The 27,056-nt window shown below is 38.8% G+C and overlaps 1 protein-coding gene across 8 annotated transcripts in view; it reads left to right on the top strand.

Annotated features, from left to right (window-relative positions):
* Positions 1 to 27,056, top strand: part of AOPEP (aminopeptidase O (putative)) — a 422,219-nt gene that overhangs the window by 62,003 nt on the left and 333,160 nt on the right. For 7 of the 8 annotated variants that reach the window (XM_059889131.1, XM_059889130.1, XM_059889129.1 and 4 more), the window contains 2 exon segments: positions 6,716 to 7,624; positions 19,194 to 19,360. In XM_059889131.1, the coding sequence (XP_059745114.1) occupies positions 6,849 to 7,624; positions 19,194 to 19,360 (943 nt within the window). In that variant the 5' untranslated portion in view covers positions 6,716 to 6,848. 8 annotated transcript variants of the gene reach the window in all.

Consider the following 27,056-nt stretch of genomic DNA (forward strand, 5'->3'; position numbering starts at 1 on the left):
AGATGAGAAAGAAAAGGCGACAACTAGAAACAAGTAAAATTACAAAATGAAAAACTCATCAATAAAGGCAAACATACTATAAAGGTAGGAAATCATCCATGCACAAAGCTACTAGGAAAGTTAAAGACAAAACTAGTAAAATCATCTGTATCTACAATAAGCAGTTAAGGCAACACAAAACAATTAGATTTCAAATATGATATAAAAAATGGGCTTTCCTGGTGGCTTAAATGGTAAAGAATCTGGCTGCAATGCAGGTGACCTGGATTTGATCCCTGGGTTGGGAAGATCCACTGGAGAAGGGAATGGCTATTCATTCCAGTGTTCTTGTCTTGAGAATCCCCTCGACAGAGGAGCCTGGTGGGCCACAGTTCATGTGGTCATAAAGAGTCAGACACGACTGAGCAACTAAGCACAATGATAATCAAAAATAGTAATCATGAGGGGAGAAGAATACAAATGTTGGGTTACTAAAATGCATTTGAAATTAAGAGATCAGCAACTTAAAACAATTTTATATATATGTTGCTGAACAACCAGTGGCTCACTGAAGAAATAAAAGAGGAAATTAAAAAAAGAAAAATCTAGAGACAAATGAGAATGAAGACATTCCAAAACCTATAGGACATAACAAAAGCAGTTCTCAGAGGGCATTGTATAATGATACAAGCTTACCTCAGGAAATAGTAAAATCTGAAATAAACAACCTATCCCTATAACAGATGTAAACTTTTATATATAGAATGGATGAACAACCAAGACCTACTGTATAGCACTATATTCATATAGTTCAGAAGAAATATGTTCAATATCCTATGGTAAACCATAAAGAAAAGAATATAAAAGTGTGTGCGTTGGATCACTTTGCTGTGTTGTAGAAAGTAACACGACATTGTAGATTAATTATACTTCAGGAAAGAAAAGAGAAAGGAAAAAATAAAATGTTGATGAATTATATCTCAATGAACCTGGGAAAAATTATATCATAACTTATAGGAAAAACAAAGCAAAATAAAACCTTAAGCCCTACACCTAAAGGAACTATGGCAAGAAGAACAAATAAAACCCAAAGATAGTGAAGGAAAGAAATGAAGATGAGAGCAGAAATAAATGAAATAGAAGCTAAAACAATTGAAAAGACCAATGAAACTAGAAGCTAGTTCTTTGAAAAGATAAACAAAGTTGATAAACTAGACCTATCAAGAAAAAGAGAGGGCCCAAGTTGATAAAACCAGAAATGAAAAAGAAGTTACAACTGACACCAGAGAAATAGAAAAGATCATGAGACTACTGTGACCATCTCTGTGCCAATAACCTGGATAAACTGGAAGAAATGGACAAATTCTTAGAAACATACAGTCTCCTCAGACTGAACCAGAAGAAACAGAAAATTTGAATCAACTAATTCCCAGTAATGAAATTGAATAAGTAATTTTAAAACTTCTGACAAGGAAAAGTCTAGGACCAAATGGCTTCACAGGTGAATTCTACCAAATATTTAGAGAGGAGTTAACACCTATCCTTCTCAAAATATTGTGGAGGAAAGAACACTTCCAAATTCATCCTATGAAACCAGCATTGCCTTGATACGAGATAAAGATATCACACACCCAAATACTTAGCAGGTAAGGAAAAGTGAAAGTCTCTCAGTCATGTCTGACTCTTGTGACTCCATTGACTGTAGCCTACCAGGCTCCTCTGTCCATGGAATTCTCCAGGCTAGAATACTGGAGTGGGTAGCCATTCCCTTCTCCAGGGTATCTTCTCAACCCAGGGATTGAACCTGGGTCTCCTGCATTGCAGGTGGATTCTTTACCATCTGAGCCACCAGGGAATCCCAAGAATACTGGAGTGGGTAGCCTATCCCTTCTCCAGCAGATCTTCCCAACCCAGGAATCGAATTGGAGTCTCCTGCATTGCAGGCAGATTCTTTACCAGCTGAGTTACCAGGTAAGGAATCGGCCTGCAATGCAGAAGTCACAGAAAACATGGCTTCAATCCCTGGGTCAGGAAGATCCCATTCTAGTATTCTCTTGCCTGGGAAATCCCATGGAGAGAGGAGCCTGGCAGACTATAGTCCATGGGATTTCAACAGAGTCACATAGGACTGAGTGATTAAGCATGCACACACACAAAAAGATAATTACAGACTGATATCACTGAGGAACATAGATGCAGAGATCCTCAGCAAAATATTTGCAAACCAAATCCAGCAATACTTTAAAAGGATCATATACCCTGATCAAGTGGGATTTACCCCAAGGATGCAAGGATTTTTCAATATCCACAAATCAATCAGTGTAATACACTGCATCAACAAATTGAAAAAATGTAACCTGTCACTGTTTGCAGGTTACATGATACTATTCATAGAAAATCCTATGCTGAAAGAAATTGAAGATGACACAAGCAAATGTTCGTGGATTGGAAGAATCAATATTGTTAGAATGATATACTATCCAGAGAAATCTACAGGTTTAATGCAATCCTTATCAAAATACCAATGGTATTTTTCACAGAATTAGAACAAAAAATTTTTACATTTGTATGGGAACACAAAAGATCCCCAAAAGCCAAGGCAACCTTGAGAAAGAAGAACAGAGATGGAGGAACCATACTCTCTGACTTCAGACTATACTACAAAGCTACAGTAATCAAAACAGTGGTATTGGCCAAAAGCAAAATATAGACCAATGAAACAGGGTAGAAGGCCCAGAACTAAAGTAATGCACTTATATTCAATTAATCAATGACAAAAGAGGCAAGAATATACAAGGGAGAAAAGACAGTCTCTTTAATAAATTGTGGTGGGAAAACTGGACATTTACATGTTAGAGAATGAAATTAGAACCTTCTCTAACACTATTCCAAAAAATAAAATAGATTAAAGACCTAAATGTAAGACCTAAAATCATAAAACTGCTAGAAAAATAACATGGTAGAACACCCTTTGACATAAATCATAGCAATATTTTTTTGGCTCTATCTCCCAAACAAAGGAAATAAAAGCAAAAATAAATATATGGGACCTAATTTAACTTAAAGGCTTTTAAATAGCAAAGTAAGCCATCAACAAAGTGAAAAGACAACCTACTGAATGGGAGAAAATGTTTGCAAATGATGTGACCAATAAAGCGTTAATATTCAAAATATATAAACAGTTCATATGGTTCAACATAAAAAACAAGCAACATGATTACAAGAGAAGATGCTTAACATCACTCATCATCATCAGGGAAATGCAAATCAAAACCACAATGAAAGACCACCTCACACCTAGCAGAATGGCTGTCATCAAAAAGAACACAAATAGCATTGGCTGGAATGTGAAGAAAAGGAAACTTGCACAGTGTTGGTGGGAGTGTAAATTGTTGTAACCACTGTGGAAAACTGTATGTAAGTTTCTCAAAATTCTGAAAATAGAACAACCATAGCAATTGCACTCCTGGGTATATATCCAAAAAGACAACTCTTACTTGAAAAGATACATGCACCTCAGTGTTCTAATTAACATTGTTACACTTGCCAAGATATGGAAGCCATGTAAATGTCCATCAACAGATGAATAGATGCGGTGTGTGTGTATGTATGTATGTATGTATCTATCTATCTATATGAAAAGACAGTCTACTGAATGGGAGAAAATGTGGTGTATATATATGTACACAATGGAGTACTATGAAGCAATAGAAAAGAATAAAAATTTTGCCATTTGTAGCAACATGGATGAACTTTGAGGGTATAATTCTAGGTGAAATGTCAGACAGAGAATGACAAATACTGTGAGAGATCACTTATATGTAGAATCTGAAAAAATCAACAAGCTAGTAAATATAACAACAAAAAAAGCAGACTCATGGATATAAAGAACAAATTGGTGGTTACGGGTGGGGAGAGGGAAGGGGAAGGGGCACATAAGGGTAAAGGAGTAAGAGGTACAAACTATTTTGTATAAAATAGTCTACAAGGATATATTGTACAATATAAGGAATATAGCCAATATTTTATAATAACTATAAATGGAGTATAACCTCTAGAAATTGTGAGTCACTGTGTTATACACCTATAGCTTATATATAATATTTTTAATCAAATGCACTTCAGTTTTTTAAAAATCTCATAAAGAGGACCAAAAGATTTCCAGTTAGGTTGACAGACAAAGTGGCATTAACAGTCTTGGATGGACAGGGCTCTAAGGTAGCCTAGGGATAGCCACCAGGGACAAAAGTGGTGAAAACCACTCTACACAACATATTTTCTTGTTAAATTATATTAACTTTCACATCAGGACTCTATTATTAGATAATAAATGGTTTTATCTATATTATTACAAATTCTAATGTATTTTTTTTCAAATTTCATAGTTTAGACAGCCACCAAGTTAACCCTTTTCTTAGTTGATTCAGAGTTTTCCTTATGTGTGTCCAGGAATTTTTTAATTAAACAAAAAACAATGTTTTAATAGCCCAATCAACAAAATAGTACATTATAGCAACTCCAAAATCCAGCAGGGTCAAGTTTTAACAATCTGTTGTTTCTAATTACATAAATATAGCCAGTAGCTTTACTGAAGTTTATTATAAATAATATGACAATTTCAGTTCTCACGCTGAAAGGAAAATACCCTAGCTTATTTCCTTTGCCCTTTGACTTTCCTAGAACTAAAGTGTGTGCCATGCATGTGTGCTAAGTCGCTTCAGTCGTGTCTGACTCTGTGTGACCCTATGGACTGTAGCCCACCAGGCTCCTCTGTCCATGGGATTCTCCAGGCAAGAATACTGGAGTGGGTTGCCATGCCGTCCTCCAGGGGATCTTCCAAACCCAGGGATCAAACTGTTTCTTCTGTGGCTCCTGCATTGCAGATGGGTTCTTTACCACTAACAGCACCTGCAGGTTCTTTACCACTAGCAGCACCTGGGAGCCCAGAGTGTGTGTGCCAGCTTCTCCATAAAGTGATCTCAGACTATTCTTTTACATCCCTGATTACTCTCGGTTCTTATCATTCTAAAAGTCAAAGTGTATATGAACACTCACAGTTTGGTGGGGGGAGGGAGGGAGAGAAGGGAGCAGGAAGGGTTTCAGGAGGCAACTGCACTTAAACTATGTGGAGGGAGAATAGATTTGGGAGATGGATATGGAAGGTGGGAGCCAGGAGCACTCCAGGCATGACATAGTAGTCCAGAAAGCATGGAGGTAAGGTGTCAGGTCATCTTTAGGGAGCAGTGGATTGAGCAGGCCTTTATTTTTTGGCCACACCATTGAGTCCTGTGGAATCTTAGTTACCTGACCAAGGACCGAACCGGAGGCCCCTGCAGTGGAAGCTTGGAATCTTAACCACTGGACCACCAGAGGAGTCCTGAGTATGCCCTTTGACTAGAGGACAAGGATTTGAAGGGGGTGTGGTCTCCATGACAAGGAAAATAGCTTGAAACTAGACTGTACAAGTCTGCCAGAAGCCAGATCCTTTTAAGGCTAGGTGAGATTTTGATGAGGAAATAGCTTGTAGGGAGGTAGAAAATGAAAATTCAATAGGTTTAATTGTTGAAATAAGATTCTAGAAGGAAAGGAAATAATCTAGGAGATTAGCAGATAAAGTTAGAAGGAAAGTGAGGAGGACTTAAACAATAAAAAGGGAGGGCTCAATTTTACTTGAAAAGTCAAACAAGTAATGTTGTTTTGTAGTTGATGAAAGAATACCTCTTGATATTTAGAAATACAAAAGTGATTTTAAGTAAATCTGCTTTGTCAGAGTTTTCATTTCCTTTCCTCTGCCATTTTTTTTTCATTTTTTGGTTAAAATATGTTGAAAGAAATTAGGTACACAACAGGGACTGAAATAATTTAAAATAATTTTTCTTTTAGTTGGATCGCTGTTCTAAAATAAGACTACATTTTGATTCAGAACTTTTACGAAGAACTTGGGTATTTTATTACAACATCTGTTTCTACATTTTAATTTCTCTCCTTCCTTTTATAGGTATTTGCATACTTTTTTTTTTTTCCAATGAGAAGACCTTTTTGTTTGCCACAAGAAGGCTATTATCCAGAATGTTAATGGGTTTTCAGCTATTAAGATGTAATGATATACCTTGAGTATTTAACTATAAATTTGAAAAATCTCTGTGAACAATCTCAAAGGAATACTTCGAATGCACTCCTGGTAAATTGGCTCATTTTCCTGTAATTTACTGGAAGTGCTGATATGAGAATAGTCCTAATGTGAAAAGTACATTAATCCCTGGAGTTACATTGTATGTATTAAATTATTATTCTCAAAGAATAAAACGTATGAGGCCATTTAGCCTTCATTCACATCTGTTACTTAGAATCACAGTAGAAAAACAATCACTTTTTTTCTGATGCACAAAATTAAAAATACATTTAATATCTTTTAAAACAAGGGGTACAGTGATGCTCAGTTACATTTTTGCCCAACAGTCGTTCTTTTCCAAGACAAGGACTGTTCTACAATAGTTAGGAACATGATTCTTCTGGTTTTGTGGAGGCCTCTTTTATTCCACTGATAACTGAAATATTTTTAGAAATCCATAATGTAGTTTGATGTCAGCCCAAAAGATTAGTCTGCCTTGTAGCCTTGAGCTTCTACTACACTGTGGAATTATTTAAGGAGGTAATCAACTTGCAGAAGCAGCAGTTGCAGGAGCAAAGGATCTTATTTGGGATTTTGTCTGATTGTGTTTTTCTTCTTTACCAGGGGATGAAAGTTGTGGAACCCCAGTTTGTGACATCAGGTGTTTTTTGGAAAGCAGCCATTTATGACTCTGGAAGACTGGGACTAATAGGAAGCCCCTTCTGAGATTTTACCGAAATTCTTGAACAGTACTACCATGGACATAAAGCTGGATCCCTCTCGAGATGACCTGCCTCTCGTGGCCAACACCAGCCACATACTTGTGAAACACTATGTACTGGATTTAGATGTGGATTTTGAAAGTCAAGTCATTGGAGGCACCATAGTGCTTTTCCTCGAGTCTGGAAACAGATTCAAGAAACGGAGTAGTTCCACCGAGGTAGCCTGCCCATCAGAGTCAAATGAAGCCTGCAAATTTAGGATGCCTGAACCCTGCCAGATTCCTGTGACAAATACAAAGACCTTCTCATCTAAAATAGGATATAATGATTTTGTAATCTGTGGTAAAGGTGAAAAAGATACTTCTGGTAAAGATGGTAACCATGACAACCAGGAACAGGCTTCTGGGATTTCTAGCTCAAAGTACTGCTGTGACACAGGGAATCATGGGAGTGAGGAATTTTTGCTAGTGTTGGACTGCTGTGATTTATCTGTGTTAAAGGTTGAGGAGGTGGATGTTGCTGCTGTGCCAGGTATTGAAAAATTTACAAGGTCTCCCAAGCTCAGGAATCAGATTGTACATGAAGTCATGGCTCTGCCTGCAGATCGTTGGAGGGAGCAGTTAGACTATTACGCTCGCTGCAGCCAGGCTCCTGGCTGTGGGGAACTCCTATTTGACACTGACACTTGGAGCTTACAGATCAGGAAGACAGGGGCTCAGACAGCTACTGACTTTCCTCATGCCATAAGGATACAATACAGAACCAAACCCCAGGGGCGATCAGTTACATGGACCTCAGACCAGAGTGGCAGGTAGGTTATCTGGGTACTCCGCAGTTCCCTGGTCTTTAATCTTACACACTGGGAGATGAACCTTTGCAAAGATGCTCCTCTTTATTCTGTGGCATTACCCATCTAACCTTAAGTCCTTCGACCCTCAGGGAAACAGGTAAACTCCCAGGCATGCTGAACTCAATAGGATTACTTCCCTGAAGATGAAAAAGATTACTTTATTAAGCCCCTGTATTTCTGAGTTAGGAGACTGAAAGTCAGATTTAATGGTTAAATCTCAAGCCTAGCTCTCTGTTGAGATCTCTGCTAGCAACTTCCAGTACTGTAGATGGAAACGATATGTGTCTTTGAGCAAATATTTTCCCAAAGTTCCTTCATATTCCCCCGAGGGAATAAATAGTTGCTGTGTTGGGTTGGTGTGAATTCTGGCAAAGTGCTTCCAAATAAAGCCAGCTCTGCTTTGTGACTTTCTTACTGTATCCATCTCTTGGCAGCTATGCCTCCGTGGACTTCATCAGTTATTATATAAAGTGAGCCCTCAAAGCACTGGGGAGATCTGTTTCTGAGGAGTGTGACAGTCAGTCCTGCTGAGTTGACACTTGCTTCTTTGGCTGTGATTCTGGGTATTTGACACCAAGGGGACTCCTGATTTTATGTGTGGAGAGGCAGAATTGATGAAACGTCAGTGTTCGGGGGAGTATATAGGCAATTCTTTTCTTCTCTTCCTCCAGCAGTTTAGGGTTTTTAGAATTTGAGAATTTTCAAGTCAAACTTTATTGATTCCTCATTATTTTACCTATTTATTTGTGCTAATGTACTGTGAATCAATACAGTAATTATTGCAGGGCTTAGTTGGAAGAACGTTTCTCTCTGTGAGCTTGTTTTTGAAGTGCCTTCTTATATAGCAGAGGACTCCCTTAATGAAGGCAGTGGTCTAGATAAATTGCTTACATCTCTCCCGTAACTCACCCCCCTCAAAAAACCCTTTCAGATTATATTTTTTAAAAGCATCACCTTGAGTTTGAGCTCTCATTATCCCGCTCCTTGCCTCCAGTCTTACCTCCTGCTCTGGTCTCTCTCCCTGCTCAGAATGAGTTCACTTCCTGTCTTATTTCTGCTAGAATCTGAGGCAGCCTTTGGGATAGGGCAGGGTAGTGCAAATTTACATCAGTAGAAAAGCATAGTGATTTGTTTATAGAATTACTTACTGAATATTCTTGGGAGTCTGTGAAGGAAAGAAATAGATGTTCTTATTGTATCTTTAAATTTTTTGGAAATTATTAAAGATGAGCTTTTAATAAGATTTAACAATATACTGTCTCTGAATATTTAACTAGGAAATTCTAGTTTTCATACTTCCAGATATTTCATTTTTGAATTAGAGTAATGGCGAAGAAGAAACTATTGACAGTATTTGGAAGAAATACTCATTCATGGTCTCAAACATAACTTTCTTCTCTGTGTTTACTACAGAGACTAGACTTGTGAATTACATTACATATGAAGTGTTGAGTAGGAATGAGTTGTTGATAAATGCTAGTTTCCTTAAAAAAACTCTCAAAAGGTCCTTGGGCACATTTTACTCCTGAAAGGTTGACTTGAATTTACTCTTGATGTCTCCTTTTCTGAATATTCAATAAATACATGATCCAGCAAGAGTTTAAACTGTATCCTTGGGAGTCTGTAATTATATGTTAGTAAATAAATGACATTTATGGAGTCTTACAGAGATAATAAATTTGTTTTTTAAACGTTAAAGGATTTTTCCTCCCTTCTTTTTTCTTTTTTTGGGGGAATTTTATTACAGTCACAATGAATCTTCCGTGAATGGTCACTAAATTCTCCCACATGTTTAAGAATAAATCTAGGTATATACTGGTAACTATTTGGATACTGTAAGGACTTAAAATGTCCAAGGATTCCAGGTTGCTAGATAGAAATAATTTCTTGTTAGTAATCACCAGGGTTTCAAATTAAAGTAGTGGTTAAATTTTTACCATTGAATGGCAGAATACTATCAACTACTATAAATTTTTAGTCTGGATGAGAAACTTTTTATTCTCATTTTACAAGTAGGAATATTCTATAAAGTTACTGAAAGCTCCTAGAAAAATCTATGTCTTAATTGTGTAAAGGAGCTGTGTTTCTTTTGATTTTTACCATGTCCCTTATTGTAAGCAAAGATTTCAATACATTTTAAAAAAATGAATTATATTAGCTTTCAAAAATTTTCCATTTTTAAGCAGATACTAGACAGAAATTTAAGAAAAACTCTAACCTTGTACCTGTCCTTTCAAGTTCCAACAGTGGCTTCTCCCCTTCCCACTCTCATTCTACACCTTGTTGAGAATTTTCAATTGCTTAGTCATTTTGGACCCTATGACCCCATGGACTGCAGCATGCCAGGCTTCCCTGTCCTTCACTATCTCCTGGAGTTTGTTCAAACTCATGTCCATTGAATTGGTAATGCCATCTAACCACCTCATCCTCTATTGTCCCCTTTTCCTCCTGTCTTCAATCTTTTGGAGCATCAGGGTCTTTTCCAAGGAGGCAGCTCCTTGCATCAGGTGGCCAAAGTATTGGAGCTTCAGCGTCAGTTCTTCCAATGCATATGCAGGGTTGATTTCCTTTAGGATTGACTGGTTTGTTGAGAATAAAATTTGTTATTTTGTTTGATAATATGTAAATAAATAATCACTTAGGAGGTCAGAGGATCCCAGGAGGAAATTATAAAATGTGACGGAACAATCTAGCTATATTAAAAATGTATGAAACAATCTCATTGAAGAGAGTAGAGGGGAAAATGTGCTGACCTAAGTAACTTTAGAATGAGTTGAATCTGTAAGGCTGAAAGCAAAAGGAACTGTAGATAATTACTGCACTATAGTTGATAGAGTTGTTTCCCATGGGAATACAGGTTAACAATTCTGGTACCACTCTACATGTATACTGGAATTGAGTAATTTAGTAAATGGATGCAGATGATGGGAGCCAGGTTTCTCACTGTTGAAGTGGGAGTTTACAGATGAGCAAGGGGAAGAGGATAGAATGATTCATGTGGAAATGGATTAGAATGGGAGACATCACTATGAACTCACGTTTAGCATAGTACAGATACAGATGGTTGCATGTAGAAATAATTATACATATGGGGTGTTAGCAAGCGTTAGCATACACACATGTATTTCCTTGTTTCTCAGCTGAGTGGGTTTAGAAGCAGTGAGTACTCCCTGGTGCCCAGATCTTGGTTTCTAATATCATGCTCCAGTGAAGGAACCAGAGTTCTTGGAGAAATGGCTGGGGCTAGAGCAGGAAACATAAAAGATGAAGCTGTAGCATCTATTGTGCCAGAAAATAAGGAAATGCTCTAACAACAGCAATAAGAACCTGGAATTGCATGAGTGTATTAAAGTCCAAGGACTCATCTGAAAGAACTCCTAGTGACCAAAACTAAGCAACAAAGTAAAATAGTTTTAGATGATAACCCAAAGTTTAAAATAAATATTCATGAGTCCATACTAATATAAAAAAGTGATTGACTTAAATAAGCAAATGGGGAGAATGGCCAAATCCATGGTGCAGATGTCCAAGTTACATAGAAACTCTGCCCTCAAGAAGGTAGAACATAATTCCTCCCTCCTTAAGTGAGGACTATTCATAATGACTTCCTTCCAAAGAGGACGGTATGGAAAGAAGGAGAAAGTAAATTTTCATTAGTGAAACCTGACAAACATGACCTCTGCAAGGAGATCAAAGCTGACATCAACACTGATGAGTCATGTTGATAGTATGTGATGAAAATAGCATCTTTGATCTTCCTCCTCAAAACCCATAGCCCCGATCTAACCAAGAGAAAATATCAGATAAATCAGACTTTTAACAAAATACCTGACCAGTACTCCTCAAAACTCTCAAAGCCAACATAAGTAAAGTCTTCAGAAACTATCACAATCAATAGAAGCCTAAAGAGACATGATAATTAAAATTAATGTAGTATTCTAGAATAGAAAAGTATATAAAGGATTTTTTTTAAAGAGAGAACTAAGGAAATCAGCAAAATCTGAACTTTAGTTAATAATAATGTGTCAACTGTGACAAATATACTAATGTAAGTTGTAGGGAAAACTGAGTATGGAATATATGGGAAGTCTGTGTTTTATCTTTGTAGTTTTAAAAACACATCTAGGGACTTCCTGATGCTCCAGTGGTTTAGAGTCTGCCTTCCAATGCAGGGGATGCTCAGGGAATTAAGATCCCTGCTCAGGGAACTAAGATCCCACATGCCATGGGGCAACTAAGCCAGCATACCCCCAATAAAACATCTCAGATGCTGCAACTAAGATCTGAAGCAGCCAAAAATAAATAAATATTTAAAAATAAATCTAAAACTGATTAAAAAAAGTCATCAAAAATAAATTTCAAATTTGAAAAAATAATCCTCTTTCCACCCTGAAATTCCCCTTTCCTAAGAGCTGTCACCCCATTTTCTTATCAAGTAGCAATGTTTTCTAGATGGGAACTGAAAATATATTTGCCGCTGTAAAAGAGTATTTCTTTTCTGTCATTGTCAATAACTTACTCTCCCTCATTGTTATTCTAGTTCTAAGATGAAATAGTTGGAAATATAAAAACTATATTTTCCTACTTTCTTTCAACCATTGTGGAGTTCTGGCTTCTCTCGAATCTACTTGCTCTTTGTTGCCTCCATCATTTAGATACTAGATTTTAAATGACCTTTAAAAATGACTGATAAAACAAACACATACATAACAATATGATACATGCTTCTTGGAAAAAGTACTTACTTTTGTGTGGTGTGTGAGTTTGTGTGCCCTTTAAAAATACTTAGATGAGAACTGGAGCCATTATTCTTGCTAAGCTAGATAAGAAGAAGACAATATCTTTTTGATTCTAGAGCCTCAGCATACTTTAGAAAAAAAAACTTTAAAAAATGGAAACCTTTATTCAAAGTTTATGTGTTTCCTGCATTTTTTCATTTCAGTGAATAAAATGTTATTTAAAATCAAAGCATTCTTTCTGGTAATTCATTCCTTTTCCCCTTTGGATCACTGAGATAGTTGTGGAACCAGCCAAGTGGTCTAGGAGATCTTGCTTAAGCTGATGACATCACTGAATGAGTTGAATGGAGGGGAAATCCAGTTAAATATAGGAAATTTATTTTAGAAGCAACAATTATTTGGTCATTGTTTAAAATATCTGACTAGGAAAATACATTATAACTTAAAATCATAATAAAATTAAAAATTTCCTTAATCACTATGATGTTGCTTTGTTTTAGATAAAGTCAGAATGATGTTGGCAAAATACTAAGGAGAGAATGATTTTTAAAAATTATATTTATTGTTCTGGTATTGGACCAAAGAAGATGTAGACCTTTGGAATATTTTTAGTTTAACATCAAAATCAGATGTTAATACATGTCCCCCTCACACACACATACAATAAAATAGTTTCATTTTTTTTGTATCTCACTATACAGTTTTAAAATTAAAAGAATGAACAGAAGATATTTTAGAAGCAATTTCAGGTCTAAAATGAGCATTTCTGTAATTAATACCTTTTTTCTCCCCTATTTGCTTCAAGAAACCAATATAAAATTCATGAAAACTGAAGGGGAAATACACATTAATTCTATAATATCATTGTATAACTACAACAACAATCAAACAACAATAACAAGACATGAATAACCAAAATCAACAAAAAATAACAAATAAAAATGACCTATAACCAAAAGTGTGGAGAGTTGAAAAGAATCTAGAAGGTGAGAGCCAAGAGACCCGAGTACTCAAAAGGTAGGCTGCCAACTAGCTGTGTGACTTCAGAGAAGTCATTTTACATCTCTGGAGCTTAATTTCCTCATGTGTAAAATGAGAAAATTCCATGAGAGGATCTCCAAATGTTTTCCATACATAAAATCCTATACCCATAAGGGGCTTCCAGATGAGAAGCACTGTCTTTGCCTTTACAAACAGCTCGCTAGCTTTGCACCCAAAACATCTCTGTTGAAGAAGAGGTGAGTTTCTGACTCAAAGCCCCTTTTAGTCCAGTCCATTTTGACTATACCAGAATCTATCCAAGTCAAACCAGTATTCTCGTTGTACTCATTATATATGTTCAGTATGATTGATGAGTATGATTGGTGAGTCCTGGTTTTGGTGATCACACTGTGAAGAAGAATGATAATACAGAAGGGATGTGTGTGAGAGAGAGAGATTGTGTGTGTGGGAGGTGTGTGTATGTGTGTAGAGGTGAGAGAGGAAGGTAAGGGGGCAGTTCTGGTTGACACTTCATGTTTTAGTAGTCTGGCTCTTGGTTTTTATGTCACAGAAAGCAAGAGGGTTGCTTACCTACAACGGAAACTAACTTAGGTTTAACGAGAACATGGAGCCATAAAAAAAGGTCAGGGGCAGGAAGGAGAACAGGAAAAAAGGAATCAGAGGAGTCCTGAAGACTTTGTAACTGGGAAGTTACAGAGAATCCGAAATATTCTGAAATATGAAGTATTTGAAAATCTGAAATATGACAGAATGTGAATCACCAACCTGTCATACCTGTGGCCTCCTGGCCTCCAGTGACCAGATCAGTGCCTCAGTGCGGAAAAACATCGAATCAAGCCACACCACAGCGGCAGCGGGCTCATCACCTCCCGTCTGTTGAAGCCACCTTCTCCCCAGTTGTTCATCTGTGATAATCAAGTCTCTGAAAATGGGTGATTTTTATGGAAAGTAGTATTTTAAAACTAAAAATAACTCCCTTTCACTCCAACTGCGAAAAGAAAAAGAAAATATATGGGTTGAGCCTATTCCCTACAGTTATAAAGATGGCTTCCCCTCAAAAAAGATAAGCAAACATATTTAGTTGACATCATAGTCCATTTCCATTTGGGCTGCTATAACAAAATACTGCAGAGAGAATGGTTTATAAACAACAGAACTTAATTTATCACAGTTCTGGAGGCTAAAAGGCTGAGATGAGGGTGCCAGCGTGGTCAGGTCCTGGTGAAGGCCCTCTTTTGTGTTGCTGTGACCTTACCTGGTGGAAGGGGCCAGGAAGCTCTGTCTAGCCTCTTTTATAAAGGCATCAATCTCATTCATGAGGGCTCCACCCTCATGACCTGAGCACCTCCCAACGACCCCACCTCCTAATACCAACACTTTGGACACTAAGATTGCAACATATGAATTTGGACAGACACATTCAGACCAGCAGCACAGTGTATCTCCTCTTCATTTGACTGTTCTGAGAATACACAAACATGTAATAAGAAGCTGAAATAATTGTTATTCTGACAGGTTCTTAGTTTAGTTCTTTAATGGCAACAAGCCATGGCCTGGCTGTCACCCCCTATCTTACCCTGTTTTCTTTCTCATTTTCAGTTGCTTTCTCCCATTCCCGCAACTCCTGTGCAGTTAATCTGGGCTCCCCAAGGGGTCTTCCATGTGGGTGGGTATCCCAGCGCATGTGGGATGAGCCCTGGTAGGAGAGTTTTCCTTTTCATATTGGAAGGAATTGTTCAGTTGGGAAATAATGATGTTTATAAACATCAGAGAATTGCAGGCTTGTACCTAAACATCTATCCCATAGGCATTTTAGCAACATGGCCAAGGTGCAAGGCCGTGCATGCTGAATAAACACAGCTGCATATATTTCAGTGATCACACATCCAGATAACTGCAGAGCATGTTTATAAATGCACATAGATTTTCATCCCCTCCTGGGACACAGTGGGTAGGGAAGAGGAAGGGTGGGGAATGTGTGTGTGTGACAAGAGTCATCACAGAGTATGATTTTTCAGACTCCATGAAGACCTCCTGTCCACCCATTCTCTACTTTCTGTCAGATGCCCAAAATTCCACCACTAGACTTTTACCTGGGGGTTAAAGATTTCATCCCTCTTAAAATGTAGTTACTTGACTTTAGATTGCTTTGGACATTTGCACCGTGATGTGCGACATGCATAGGCTTATCAGATTGTAAAAGCTCAAAAAGCCATCCGTTATAAAGTCACAGGCACTTGGTCTGGATGTATTGGGGAGGGAGGAGTGAGCTGAGAAAAAGAAGAAAAGACCAAGAACGAAGTAGACTGAGCATGGAGAGAATGTACATTTTCAAGGAATTTTACCTAGGATTGTTTTCCTGTTTGTTTTTAAAATTTATTTCTGTTTCTTTTGGCCACACTAGGTCTTCATTGCTGCATGCCGGTTTTCTCTAGTTGGGGTGTGCGGGCTTTTCGTTGTAGTGATTTGGGTCACACAGGCCACCCCGATACAGTGTGGGAGGGGCCTCCACAGGGGTGTGAATACCTGGAGCAGGAGTCACTGGGGCTGTCTTGAGAGCTGGCTGCTTCAGGGAGGCCCTCCCTTTCTTCTCCTTCTGCAGTGAATCGCGGAGTCTTTCTGATCCGTCCTCTGCACTGTTTTCTCACATGTGCACCTGTGCACGCTAAGCCACTTCAGTTGTGTCCGACTCTTTGTGACTGTAGCCCCCAGGCTCCTCTGTCCGTGGGATTCTTCAGGCAAGAATACTGGAATGAGTTGCCATGTCCTCCTCCACGGGATCTTCCCAACCTAGGGATCGAACCTGCGTCTTTTATGTCTCCTGCATTGGCAGGCGTATTCTTTACCACTGGCGCCACCTGGGAAGCCCCTTCTCACATGTGACCTCATCTCAAATCTGATAGTTTCTTCTGGAAAGTGATATGGAGGCTGTGGAGGAAGGCTTAGGGACCTCATACCTAAGGGCACAGGTGGAATGCATAATAATATGCCAGCAGGGCCTCCAACCCAAACTTACAGGGAGAAGAAAAGCAAATGTCCTGGCAAGCCAGTCTTTTGAGGAGAATTTGCTCCGTGTGCAGACAAGGGAAGAGCTGTAACACCAGAGTCACCCTAGGGAAGTGAGGTGCTGATTGTAAAAGCAAGAGAGCACAGATAAAGCACAGATACTTTCCCGAACTACCCTAAGACTTAAAACCATAATATGGGGTCAGCTCCCCCTTCCTCTCCCCAGAGAAAGTCTTAGGCGATCTCTAGGCAAGGGTCTCCCACTTCCCTGTGAGCACCACAAATAGGCTTATCTCCACAAGCCTGCTTAAATTGGAAGTGGATTCCAAGAGCTCATGAGCTGACAGACATTGTGGGGTCCGTTCTGCTTTATTAAGATATGAAGCCTTGATTCTCAGTGTCTGTCACTGTCAGAGGAAGAGTTATGCCTGCCGTTCAGCCAGGGGCAACATACTCTGTTTCCACTGACGATGCTTTTCTTCTTGGGATCCTTCTCTATGATGGACTTTTTGGGAAAAAAAAACAGGTGGAATTTTCAGAACTAGGCATGCCTTGACCCCACCTACCTGAGCTATTTGAGCTGCTACAGCATCCCCGACCAGGCACCTACAACCAGCAGCCCCAGCTAGAAGGAGGTAGTTTTAGAGGGACTTCATCATTAGGTCCTCAACTGCCTGAAGTTAACTCAGGCTCAGTCAATTAACCAGGGATCCAAGAGCACCAGGGTGGGAGCTCAGTACTCCGTGAAATCAATGGGAGACCCTGGGCCTTCCATGAGGTTTTGCCTTTGTTCTTGGATCTGTGATTCTGGGACACAGCCATGGATTTTTGGACCAGAACAGACAGACAACTGAAGTCACATACCTGCCCCCTATCCCCATTTTGCATGCGACTCAGAGAGGTCAGGGATTTTTCCATAGCCATTTAATGAGCTGGTAACCCAGCCAGCAGAGTCGGACACGACTGAGTGACTGAACTGAACTGAACTGAACTGAACCCAGCCAGTACTAGTCTTATGAATGTCTAGTCTTCTTTCTCTGCCTCTAATCATGGCATATACACTTCTAGAAGGTAGACTACCCGTTTGCTCTAAGGTCCATTTTCTGCTCTTATTATCTTCTCCCGATGACAAGGAACCTCATTTCCCAGGCTCCCTTGTCTTCTGACTTCCTGTCGGGTTTGGCCAATGCAGGGCATTGATGGAACACTTGAGAGCAGGAGTTAGCAAGCAATAAACAATTTCCTGGGCTTCTCTGGTGGCTTAGATGGTAAAGAATCTGCCTGCAAAGCAGGAGACCTGGGTTTGATCCCTGGATCAGGAAGATCCCCTGGAGAAGGGAATAGCTATCCACTCTAGTGTTCTTGCCTAGAGACTGAGAGACTAACACACACACACACACACACACACACACACACACACACACACACACACACATTTCCTCTCCTCTTTCTGCTTATTTTGGCATCTCTAGCAATGACTGGGTCTCCTTGGTCCCTGCACCCATCAGACATTCTCCACTGTGATTCTGGCTTCTGTCAAATGACTCCTGTTGCTGTAAGCTCAGAACACTCAGCAACAGCAGCTCCTCCAACCCATGGAGTCACAGCTCCTTACCACTGTGGCTAATCTCTGGGTTGCATCGCTATCTGCTGTTTGGCTTCTCAGTACTTCTATTACTTCTAGGACCAATCCCCTAAATTAAATTACCTCTGTTTATTAAGACCTACAATGGTTTGTGTTTTCCTTCCCGGACCCTGACTGATGGAGTGGGGTCATCATTCTGTGTGTTCTTGCTCACTGTAAGAATACAGTAAATCTTCAGTCATAATAGTGTTAACTATTCTAAAAAGGAAAACCAGTTTATGAAAGAGAGGTAGCACTCCACTTTTATCATTTACTCCATAAATCAAGCTGATTAAAACTATATCATATTTGCCATAACTCTTGAAAAACGAAAAGTGGAAACATTTTCCTAAGACCTCTTCCCAAGGGTCTGCCCGTGCCTTCTACTCAGTGGTGGTAAAAGAATAGATTTCTTTGATCTCAGAGATTTTTTTCCATTTCTCTTTGTGACTTATCATGGAAGGGATTATTCTTGGTGTGTGTAGGTTTGTATTTTTTAATTTTAGCAGAATGGGCCCCCATGTCATGCCATTGGTTTCTTATACTTGCTTTGGTAACAACTCTGCCCTTGGCCTTCCCATCACAAGCCTGGTTGTTGTGACCTACAGTCCTGTTTATGTGCCAACCCCTGTTCTTGGCCTCCGCACAAGGATTCCCACAAGGGTTCCATTTGAAATGGTGGTTTCCAAGATTGGGGGTATCTGCCCGCCAGCACTGCATTTGAGACCACCAGCTTGTTTTTCCAAGTATTAATATCTCAGTATCACTAAACATATTTTCTTTTCCAGAATATTTTCCAAAAGTTTTGTAAGAATGTCTCTAAAACTTTTTTGTTTTGAAGGGCTAAGGGGAAGGGCAAGGTAATGTAAATTTTAACTTGGCAGACTAGTATTTAAAACTTTATCCAAAAAATATTTTTCCCCTTAGAAAAAAAACCTCTTTACATATTTAAGTAATTCATTTGGGAGAAATAACCACTCGGCTCTTCACATAGGCCTTGGCAGATGTCAGTTCAAGATGCTTTGAAACCAATCAACTACAAAGTCTCAGATATTTTCTCTTTGAAAGCTCAACTTAACATTTGCTACCATGGTGGTAAGGAAAGTGACAACTCATTTGAAAGATTCTCCCCCTTTGTTTCTTTGTCTTTCTTCTGCAGGCCATGTGTTTATACTGTGGGATCTCCCATAAACAACAGGGCCCTTTTTCCATGCCAGGAGCCACCCGTTGCCATGTCAACATGGCAGGCTACAGTTCGAGCAGCTGCATCCTTTGTTGTTCTAATGAGCGGGGAGAATTCTGCAAAGCCAACACAGCTTCAGGAAGGTACTGTACATGTGTTCTGTGCTTCTTTATGTATTGCACACATGTTGGACCCAGGAACCCAATACACAGGGTTTTTCTCCGCTTTAAAAGAGCTCCTTTATTAGCTGGGTTGGACTGAACATGATATAAAACATCCTGCCAGAGAAAATACCAGGGGATGGGGAAGGGCACTTGGGAGCCTGTGCATGGCATGTGGGGCCCTTCAATGCCAGAGTTATCAATTCTTAGATTATTAAGGCAGTTCCTTTCACCTGATGGTTTGTGGACCATAAGTGGGTGGTCTTGGTTGAAGACTTTCTGGACAGGCAAGTATGTCGTGGAAACACCATTACAGTTGAGTTGTTTGTGTTTTGGTCATGGAGCCTGTGCAGGGTTATTTATAATGCTGAGCAATAGTTCTCCTGTTGGCTGCCCACTGGAGTTGTCCTGGTATTGCTCTGTTCTTACTCTATTGGGCCATGAAATTTTGAGTCAAAGGTGTATAAGAAAGACGGAAGGCAGGTACTAATGCATCATCAAGGTTTTCTCTGTGAATTTCCTACTTATTGCAGTAATTGACACTTTCAGTTGAGATCTGGAGCTTGTTGATGCCAGGTGAATTTTTTTGTAATTGTAATATTTCTTCATCTAAATATGGTGTCTCCTTCCACCATTTATTATAGAAACTTTAAAATTTACAAAAAGTAAAAGTAATAAAGTGAAAGAGGAGAGTGAAAAAGTTGGCTTAAACCTCAACATTCAGAAAATTAAGCTCATGGCATCTGGTCCCATCACTTCATGGAAAATAGATGGGGAAACAGTGGAAACAGTGTCAGACTTTATTTTTTGGGCTCCAAAATCACTGCAGATGGTGATTGCAGCCATGAAATTAAAAGATGCTTACTCCTTGGAAGGAAAGTTATGACCAACCTAAACAGCATATTAAAAAGCAGAGACATTACTTTGCCAACAAAGATCCATCTAGTCAAGGCTATGGTTTTTCCAGTAGTCATGTATGGATGTGAGAGTTGGACTGTGAAGAAAGCTGAGTGTCAAAGAATTGATGCTTTCGAAGTGTGGTGTTGGAGAAGACTCTTGAAAGTCCCATGGATGACAAGGAGATCCGACCAGTCCATCCTAAAGGAGATCAGTCCTGGGTGTTCAGTGGAAGGACTGATGCTAAAGCTGAAACTCCGGTACTTTGGCCACCTCATGCGAAGAGTTGACTCATTTGAAAAGACCCTGATGCTGGGAGGGATTGGGGGCAGGAGGAGAAGGGGACGACAGAGGATGAGATGGCTGGATAGTATCACTGACTCAATGGACGTGGGTTTGGGTGAATTCCGGGAGTTGGTGATGGACAGGGAGGCCTGGCGTGCTGCAAAGAGTCAGACACGACTGAGCGACTGAACTGAACTGAAAAGTAATAAAATTAATTTTAAAGAAAATGTTTGCTAACATTTTGTAGTATTTCCTTCTGGTATTTAAAATCTATGTATATAGTATATATTGTCATTTCAAAATTGCCAGCAGAGCATATAGCAGTTTTCACTTACAGTATATCTTGTATGTCTTTCCAGACATTAGGTATTTTTTAAATTAATGATTTTAATGTCTGCATAATATTTTATGAGTATATTAGATTTTATTACATTTCCATATTACAGACAGTTGTATTGTTTCCAAGGTTTTTTCACATTAAATAAAGTCACATTAAATTTCTGAGGAGATAGTTTGTATAAACTTAGAATTATTGAGTCAAAAGTTTTGAACCTGTTGAAGGCTGTTGGTACTTATCTTAAGTTGTTTTTCAGAAAGGTTGTGACACTTTACATATCCGTCAGTAGTTATGAAGGCCCCCTCATCCTTGGAGTTTCACCCATCTGATAGGCAAGAGAAGGTTTCTTTTTCATTTGGATTACTTTGATTATCAATGAGCTTTCGTATGTCCTTAGCCGTTTTCATTTCCTATCTGTTAATTTCCTTTGCCCATTTGTATATTGAGATGTTAGTGATGTTTCCAAAAGTTTGTTTTGTCTTGTAGTTTGATTGGATCTTTGAAAAATAAAGTTATTGGGGCTTCCTGGTTAGTGACCACATGGAGACATGAGGAGAATGGTACCCCTGGAGAGGGCATGGAAGTTCCATGCTCTTTCTCACATACCTTGCCCTGTGCAGTTTTCCATCCGGCTGTTCCTGAGTTGACTGTCCACTGGTCATCAAACCCAGCAGACAAGTGCACAGGTCTGTTTCTTCAGGTCTTCATTTCGTTATGGAGGCTCTCGTGTTACGTAAAACTTCTATTACATAAATCTGTAATCTGTTCTCCCATTCAAAAAAAATAAAATGAGATAGAGATATAATCTCTTATATTTGTGTATTTTTTCTCAATTTTTGTATACTTTTTAATTTTATAGAGTATTTCTGATCTATACGACATTTTAATTTTTACATAGTCAGATATGTCAGGTTTCTCTTGGGAAGTCTTTCTTTACTCTAAAATTCACCTGTTTTATTCTAATATTTTAATCTAACTTTAATTTATTTTTTAGTAACTTCACTCTATAATCTGTTTGTAGTTTAATCTGGTCACTGTTGTGAAATAAGGACTGTTGTTGTTTAGTCACTAACTTATGTCTGCTCTTTGCAATCCCAGGGACTGTAGCCCTTTCTGTCCATTATTATGCCCACCTTTGCTTGAAATGTTCCCTTGGTATCTCTAATTTTCCTGAAGAGATCTCTAGTCTTTCCCATTCGATTGTTTTCCTCTATTTCTTTGCATTGATCACTGAGAAAGGCTTATCTGTTCTTGCTATTCTTTGGAACTCTGCATTCAAATAGAACTATCTTTCCTTTTCTCCTTTGTCTTTCACTTCTCTTCTTTTTTTTTTTTCACTTCTCTTCTTTTCACAGCTATTTGTAAGACTTCCTCAGACAACCATTTTGACTTTTTGCATTTCTTTTTCTTGGGGATGGTCTTGATCACTGCCTCCTGTACAACGTCATGAACCTCCGTCTACAGTTCTTCAGGCACTCTTTCTATCAGATCTAATTCGTTGAATCTATTTGCCACTTCCACTGTATAATCGTAAGGGACTTGATTTAGGTCATATCTGAATGGTCTCAACAGATAACAATTTTCAACAAAATGTGGAAAATTCTTAAAGAGATGGGAATAACAGACCAGCTGATCTGCTTCTTGAGAAATCTGTATGCAGGTCAGGAAGCAACAGTTGGAACTGGACAAGGAACAATAGACTGGTTCCAAATAGGGAAAGGAGTATGTCAAGGCTGTATATTGTCACCCTGCTTATTTAACATGTATGTAGAGTACATCATGAGAATCACTGGACTGGATGAAACACTAGCTGGAATCAAGATTATGGGGAGAAATATCAATAACTTCAGATATGCAGATGACACCACCTTTATGGCAGAAAGCAAAAAAGAACTAAAGAACCTCTTGATGAAAGTGAAAGAGTAGAGTGAAAAAGTTGGCTTAAAACGCAACATTCAGAAAACTAAGATCATGGCATCTGGTCCCATCACTTCATGGCAAATAGATGGGGAAATGATGGAAACAGTGACAGACTTTATTTTGGGGGGGCTCCAAAATTACTGCAGATGCTGACTGTAGCCATGAAATTAAAAGACACTTGCTCCTTGGAAGAAAAGCTATGACCAACCTAGACAGCATATTAAAAAGCAGAGACATTACTTTGCCAACAAAGATCCGTCTAGTCAAGGCTATGGTTTTTCCAGTAGTCATGTATGGATGTGAGAGCTGGACTATATAAAGAAAGCTGAGAGCCAAAGAATTGATGCTTTTGAAATGTGGTGTTGGAGAAGACTCTTGAGAATCCCTTGGACAGCAAGGAGATCCAACCAGTCCATCCTAAAGGAAATCTGTATTGAATATTCATTGGAAGGACTGATGCTGAAGCAGAAACTCCAATACTTTGGCCATGTGATGGGAAGAACTGACTCATTTGAAAAGATCCTGATGCTGGAAAAGATTGAAGGTGGGAGAAGGGGATGACAGAGAGTGAGATGGTTGGATGGCATCACCAACTCAATGGACATGAGTTTGAGTAAATTCTGGGAGTTGGTGATGGACAAGGAAACCTGGGATGCTGCAGTCCATGGGATCGCAAAGAGTTGGACATGAATGAATGACTGAACTGAACTGAACTGGACTGTAGCCCACCAGGCTCCTCTGTCCATGGAATTCTCCAGGCAAGAATCCTGGAGTGAGTTGCTATTTCCTTCTCCAGAAACAAGGACTAAACATTTTTATTTTCAAATATAAAACCAGTTATCCAAGATCACTTAATGAATCTTTTCTGATTGTGATGTCTTTTTCATCATAAATTAGATTTACACATGTAACAAAGTTTTCAATGAATGTTTACTTTATTCTCAAAGTCAAAACAAAACAAATTATACATCTAAAAATTTAATTAAAAAAAATAAGTCATATTTACATGGTTCATTTACAAATAAGCAAAGGATAAAAAGAAATTTCATGATGTCTTCTTTTTACTTCTAATTCCCAACTACCCATTAACTCTTCCCCAAGGCAACAAGGTCACCAGCTTCCTTTATATAGTATATTTTTTCCTCTTCTGTTGCACAAAACATAACATGCTGTACACATTTTTGTGTAATGATCTGCCCTTTAGAATAACCTGTTCTTATAGACAATTTCCAGAGAAGACAATGGCAAGCCCTTCCAGTACTCTTTTTTTTTTTTTTTTTCCCTCCAGTACTCTTGCCTAGACAATCCCATGGACGGAGGAGCCTGGTAGGCTGCAGTCCATGGGGTCGCTAAGAGTCGGACATGACTGAGCGCCTTCGCTTTTACTTTTCACTTTCACACATTGGAGGAGGAAATGGCAACCCACTCCAGTGTTCTTGCCTGGAGAATCCGAGGGACAGGGAAGCCTGGTGGGCTGCCATCTATGAGGTCTCACAGAGTCGGACACGACTGAAGCGACTTAGCAGCAGCAGCAGCAGCATAGACAATTTCATATCTGACCATAAAGAGCTTCCTCATTATTTTTAGTACTATAGAGTGTTCCATAAATGGATGTTCACAATTCAGTTAAGCAAAAGCTCTTGACTTTATTCTATATTATATAAGGAATTTAATGGTCATTTCTGGGTTAGGAAGATCCCTTGGAGAAGGGATTGGCTACCCACTCTGATATTTTTACCTGGAGAAGTCCATGGACAGAGGAGCCAGGCAGGCTACAGTCCATGGGTTCACAGAGGTGGACATGATAGAACAACTAACACTTTTCACTTACTTCTGTCAATTTCCCTCACCCACATTCTCTGGTTTTAATTAATATAATTTGGAATTTTAGGCTCATATTATCTATATATTTTGTTTTTATTTTAAACCTTCTCAAGGAATTATAATCACTATTGTACATTTTTATCCAGTTTCAAATTATATTTGCAGTAAGTATTCAGACTTTCCTTACTCGTGATCTTTTAAGTTTGACTCATCTCTTAGTCAACTGGGAAATGGCTATAGTATTTTTTTTCCCCAGAATGGTGGCTATTGGTATATTTTATGATCCAGACAATTGTACTCATTTTGCATGCTAGTAAGGTTATGCTCAAAATCCTTCATGTTCAGCTTCAACAGTACATGAACTGAGAACTTCCAGATGTACAAGCTAGATTTAGAAAATGCAGAGGAACTAGAGATCAAATTGCCAACATCTGTTGGCTCATAGAGACAGCAAGTAAATACCAGAAAAACATCTACTTCTGTTTCATTGACTATGCTAAAGCCTTTGACTGCGTGGGTCACAACAAACTGGAAAATTCTTAAAGAGATGGGAATGCCAGACCACCTTACCTGTCCAAGAAACCTGTATGCAGGTCAAGAAGCAATAGTTAGAACCAGACATGGAGCAATGGACTGGTTCCAAACTGGGAAAGGAGTATGTCAAGGCTGTATATTGTCACCCTGCTTATCTAATTTATATGCAGAGTACATCATGCGAAATGCCAGGCTGGATGAATCACAGGCTGGAATCAAGATTGCGGGGAGAAATATCAAGAACTTCAGATAGGCAGGTGATACCACTCTAATAGCAGAAAGTGAAAAGAAACTAAAGAGCCTCTTGATGAGGGTGCAAGAAGAGAGTGGGAAAGCTGGCTTAAAACTCAACATTCAAAAAACTAATATCATGACATCTGGTCCCATCACTTCATGGCAAATAGAGGTGGAAAAAGTGGAGGCAGTAACAGATTTTTTTATCTTCAGTTCCAAAAACACAAAATCAGTCACTGTGGATGGTGAATGCAACCATGAAGTTAAAGATGTTTGCCGTTTGCAAGGAAAGCTATGACAAACTTAGATAGTGTATTAAAAAACAAAGACATCACTTTACTGGCAAAGGCCATATAGTCCAAGCTATGGTTTTTCCAGTAGTCACGTGTGGATGTGAGAATTGGACCATAAAGAAGGCTGAGCCCTGAAGAATTCATGCTTTTGAATTGTGCTGGAGAAGACTTTTGAGATTCTCCTGGACAACAAGAAGATCAAACCAGTCAATCCTAAAGGAAATCAACCCAAATATTCATTGAAAGAACTGATGCTGAAGCTTAATCTCCAATACTTTGGCCACCTGATGCGAAGAGCCAACTCATCAGAAAAGACCCTCATGCTGGGAAAGACTGAAGGCAAAGGGAGAAGAGAGTGGCAGAGGATGAAGTAGTTGGATAGTATCACCAGCTCAATGGACATGAATTTGAGCAAACTCCATGAGATAGTGAAGGACAGGGAAGACTGGCATGCTGCAGTCCATGGGGTCACAAAGAGCTGGACACAACTTAGTGACTGATGGACAACAAATGTATTTAATCAGTACCCCTATGAAGATATGGAACATTTCCATTACCTAGAAATCCCCTTGTGCCTTTGCCATCCCTACTTGAGTGATTCCTTCCTAACCCCACTCCAGTCAACCGCTGATCTTATCTCCATGTCTATAAATTAGTTTTGGCTCTCCTAAATATTCTTGTAAATTGAGTCATTCATGTGTACTCTTTTGTGTCTGGCTTCTTTCACTTGACATGGTTGTGAAACAGACCCACATTGTTGTGAGTATCAATAGGTATTCTTTTTAAAAAGTTGATGAGTAATAATCCATTGTATGAGTAAACTAGTTTGTTTATCCACTCACCTGTTAATGGACATTTGAATTTGTCATGTACATTATGAAAAGTATTCTGTGAATATTTCTGTGTAAGTCTTTTTGTGGACAAAGGTTTTAATTTCTCGAGGGTAAATACCTAAGAGTGGAATTGCTGGATCATATAAATATATTTTAACTTTGCATCTGGCAAACTATTTCCAAGTGATTCAGTTATTTTGCATTCCACCAGCAGTTTCTGAGAGTCCAATAGCTGTGCATCTTTGCATACACTGGATGTTGTTGATCCCTTTAATTTTAGCTCTAAACTGGGGTGAAATACTGTCCTGTGGTTTTAGTTTGCATTACTCTGATAACTAATAATGGTGAGCAACTTTCATGCAATTATTGTATATGCCTTTAAAAAGTGTCTCTTCCAAGACATTTTGTTGTTTTTTTTGTTAGATTATGAGAATTTATAATTTTATATATTTGATATTCTTTATATATTTGATATTCTAGCCTTTAGTCAGATATGTGTCACAAGTGTATTCTCCTAGACC

The sequence above is a fragment of the Bos taurus genome, chromosome 8 (assembly GCF_002263795.3).
Source record: "Bos taurus isolate L1 Dominette 01449 registration number 42190680 breed Hereford chromosome 8, ARS-UCD2.0, whole genome shotgun sequence".
Classification (NCBI taxonomy): Eukaryota; Metazoa; Chordata; class Mammalia; order Artiodactyla; family Bovidae; genus Bos; species Bos taurus.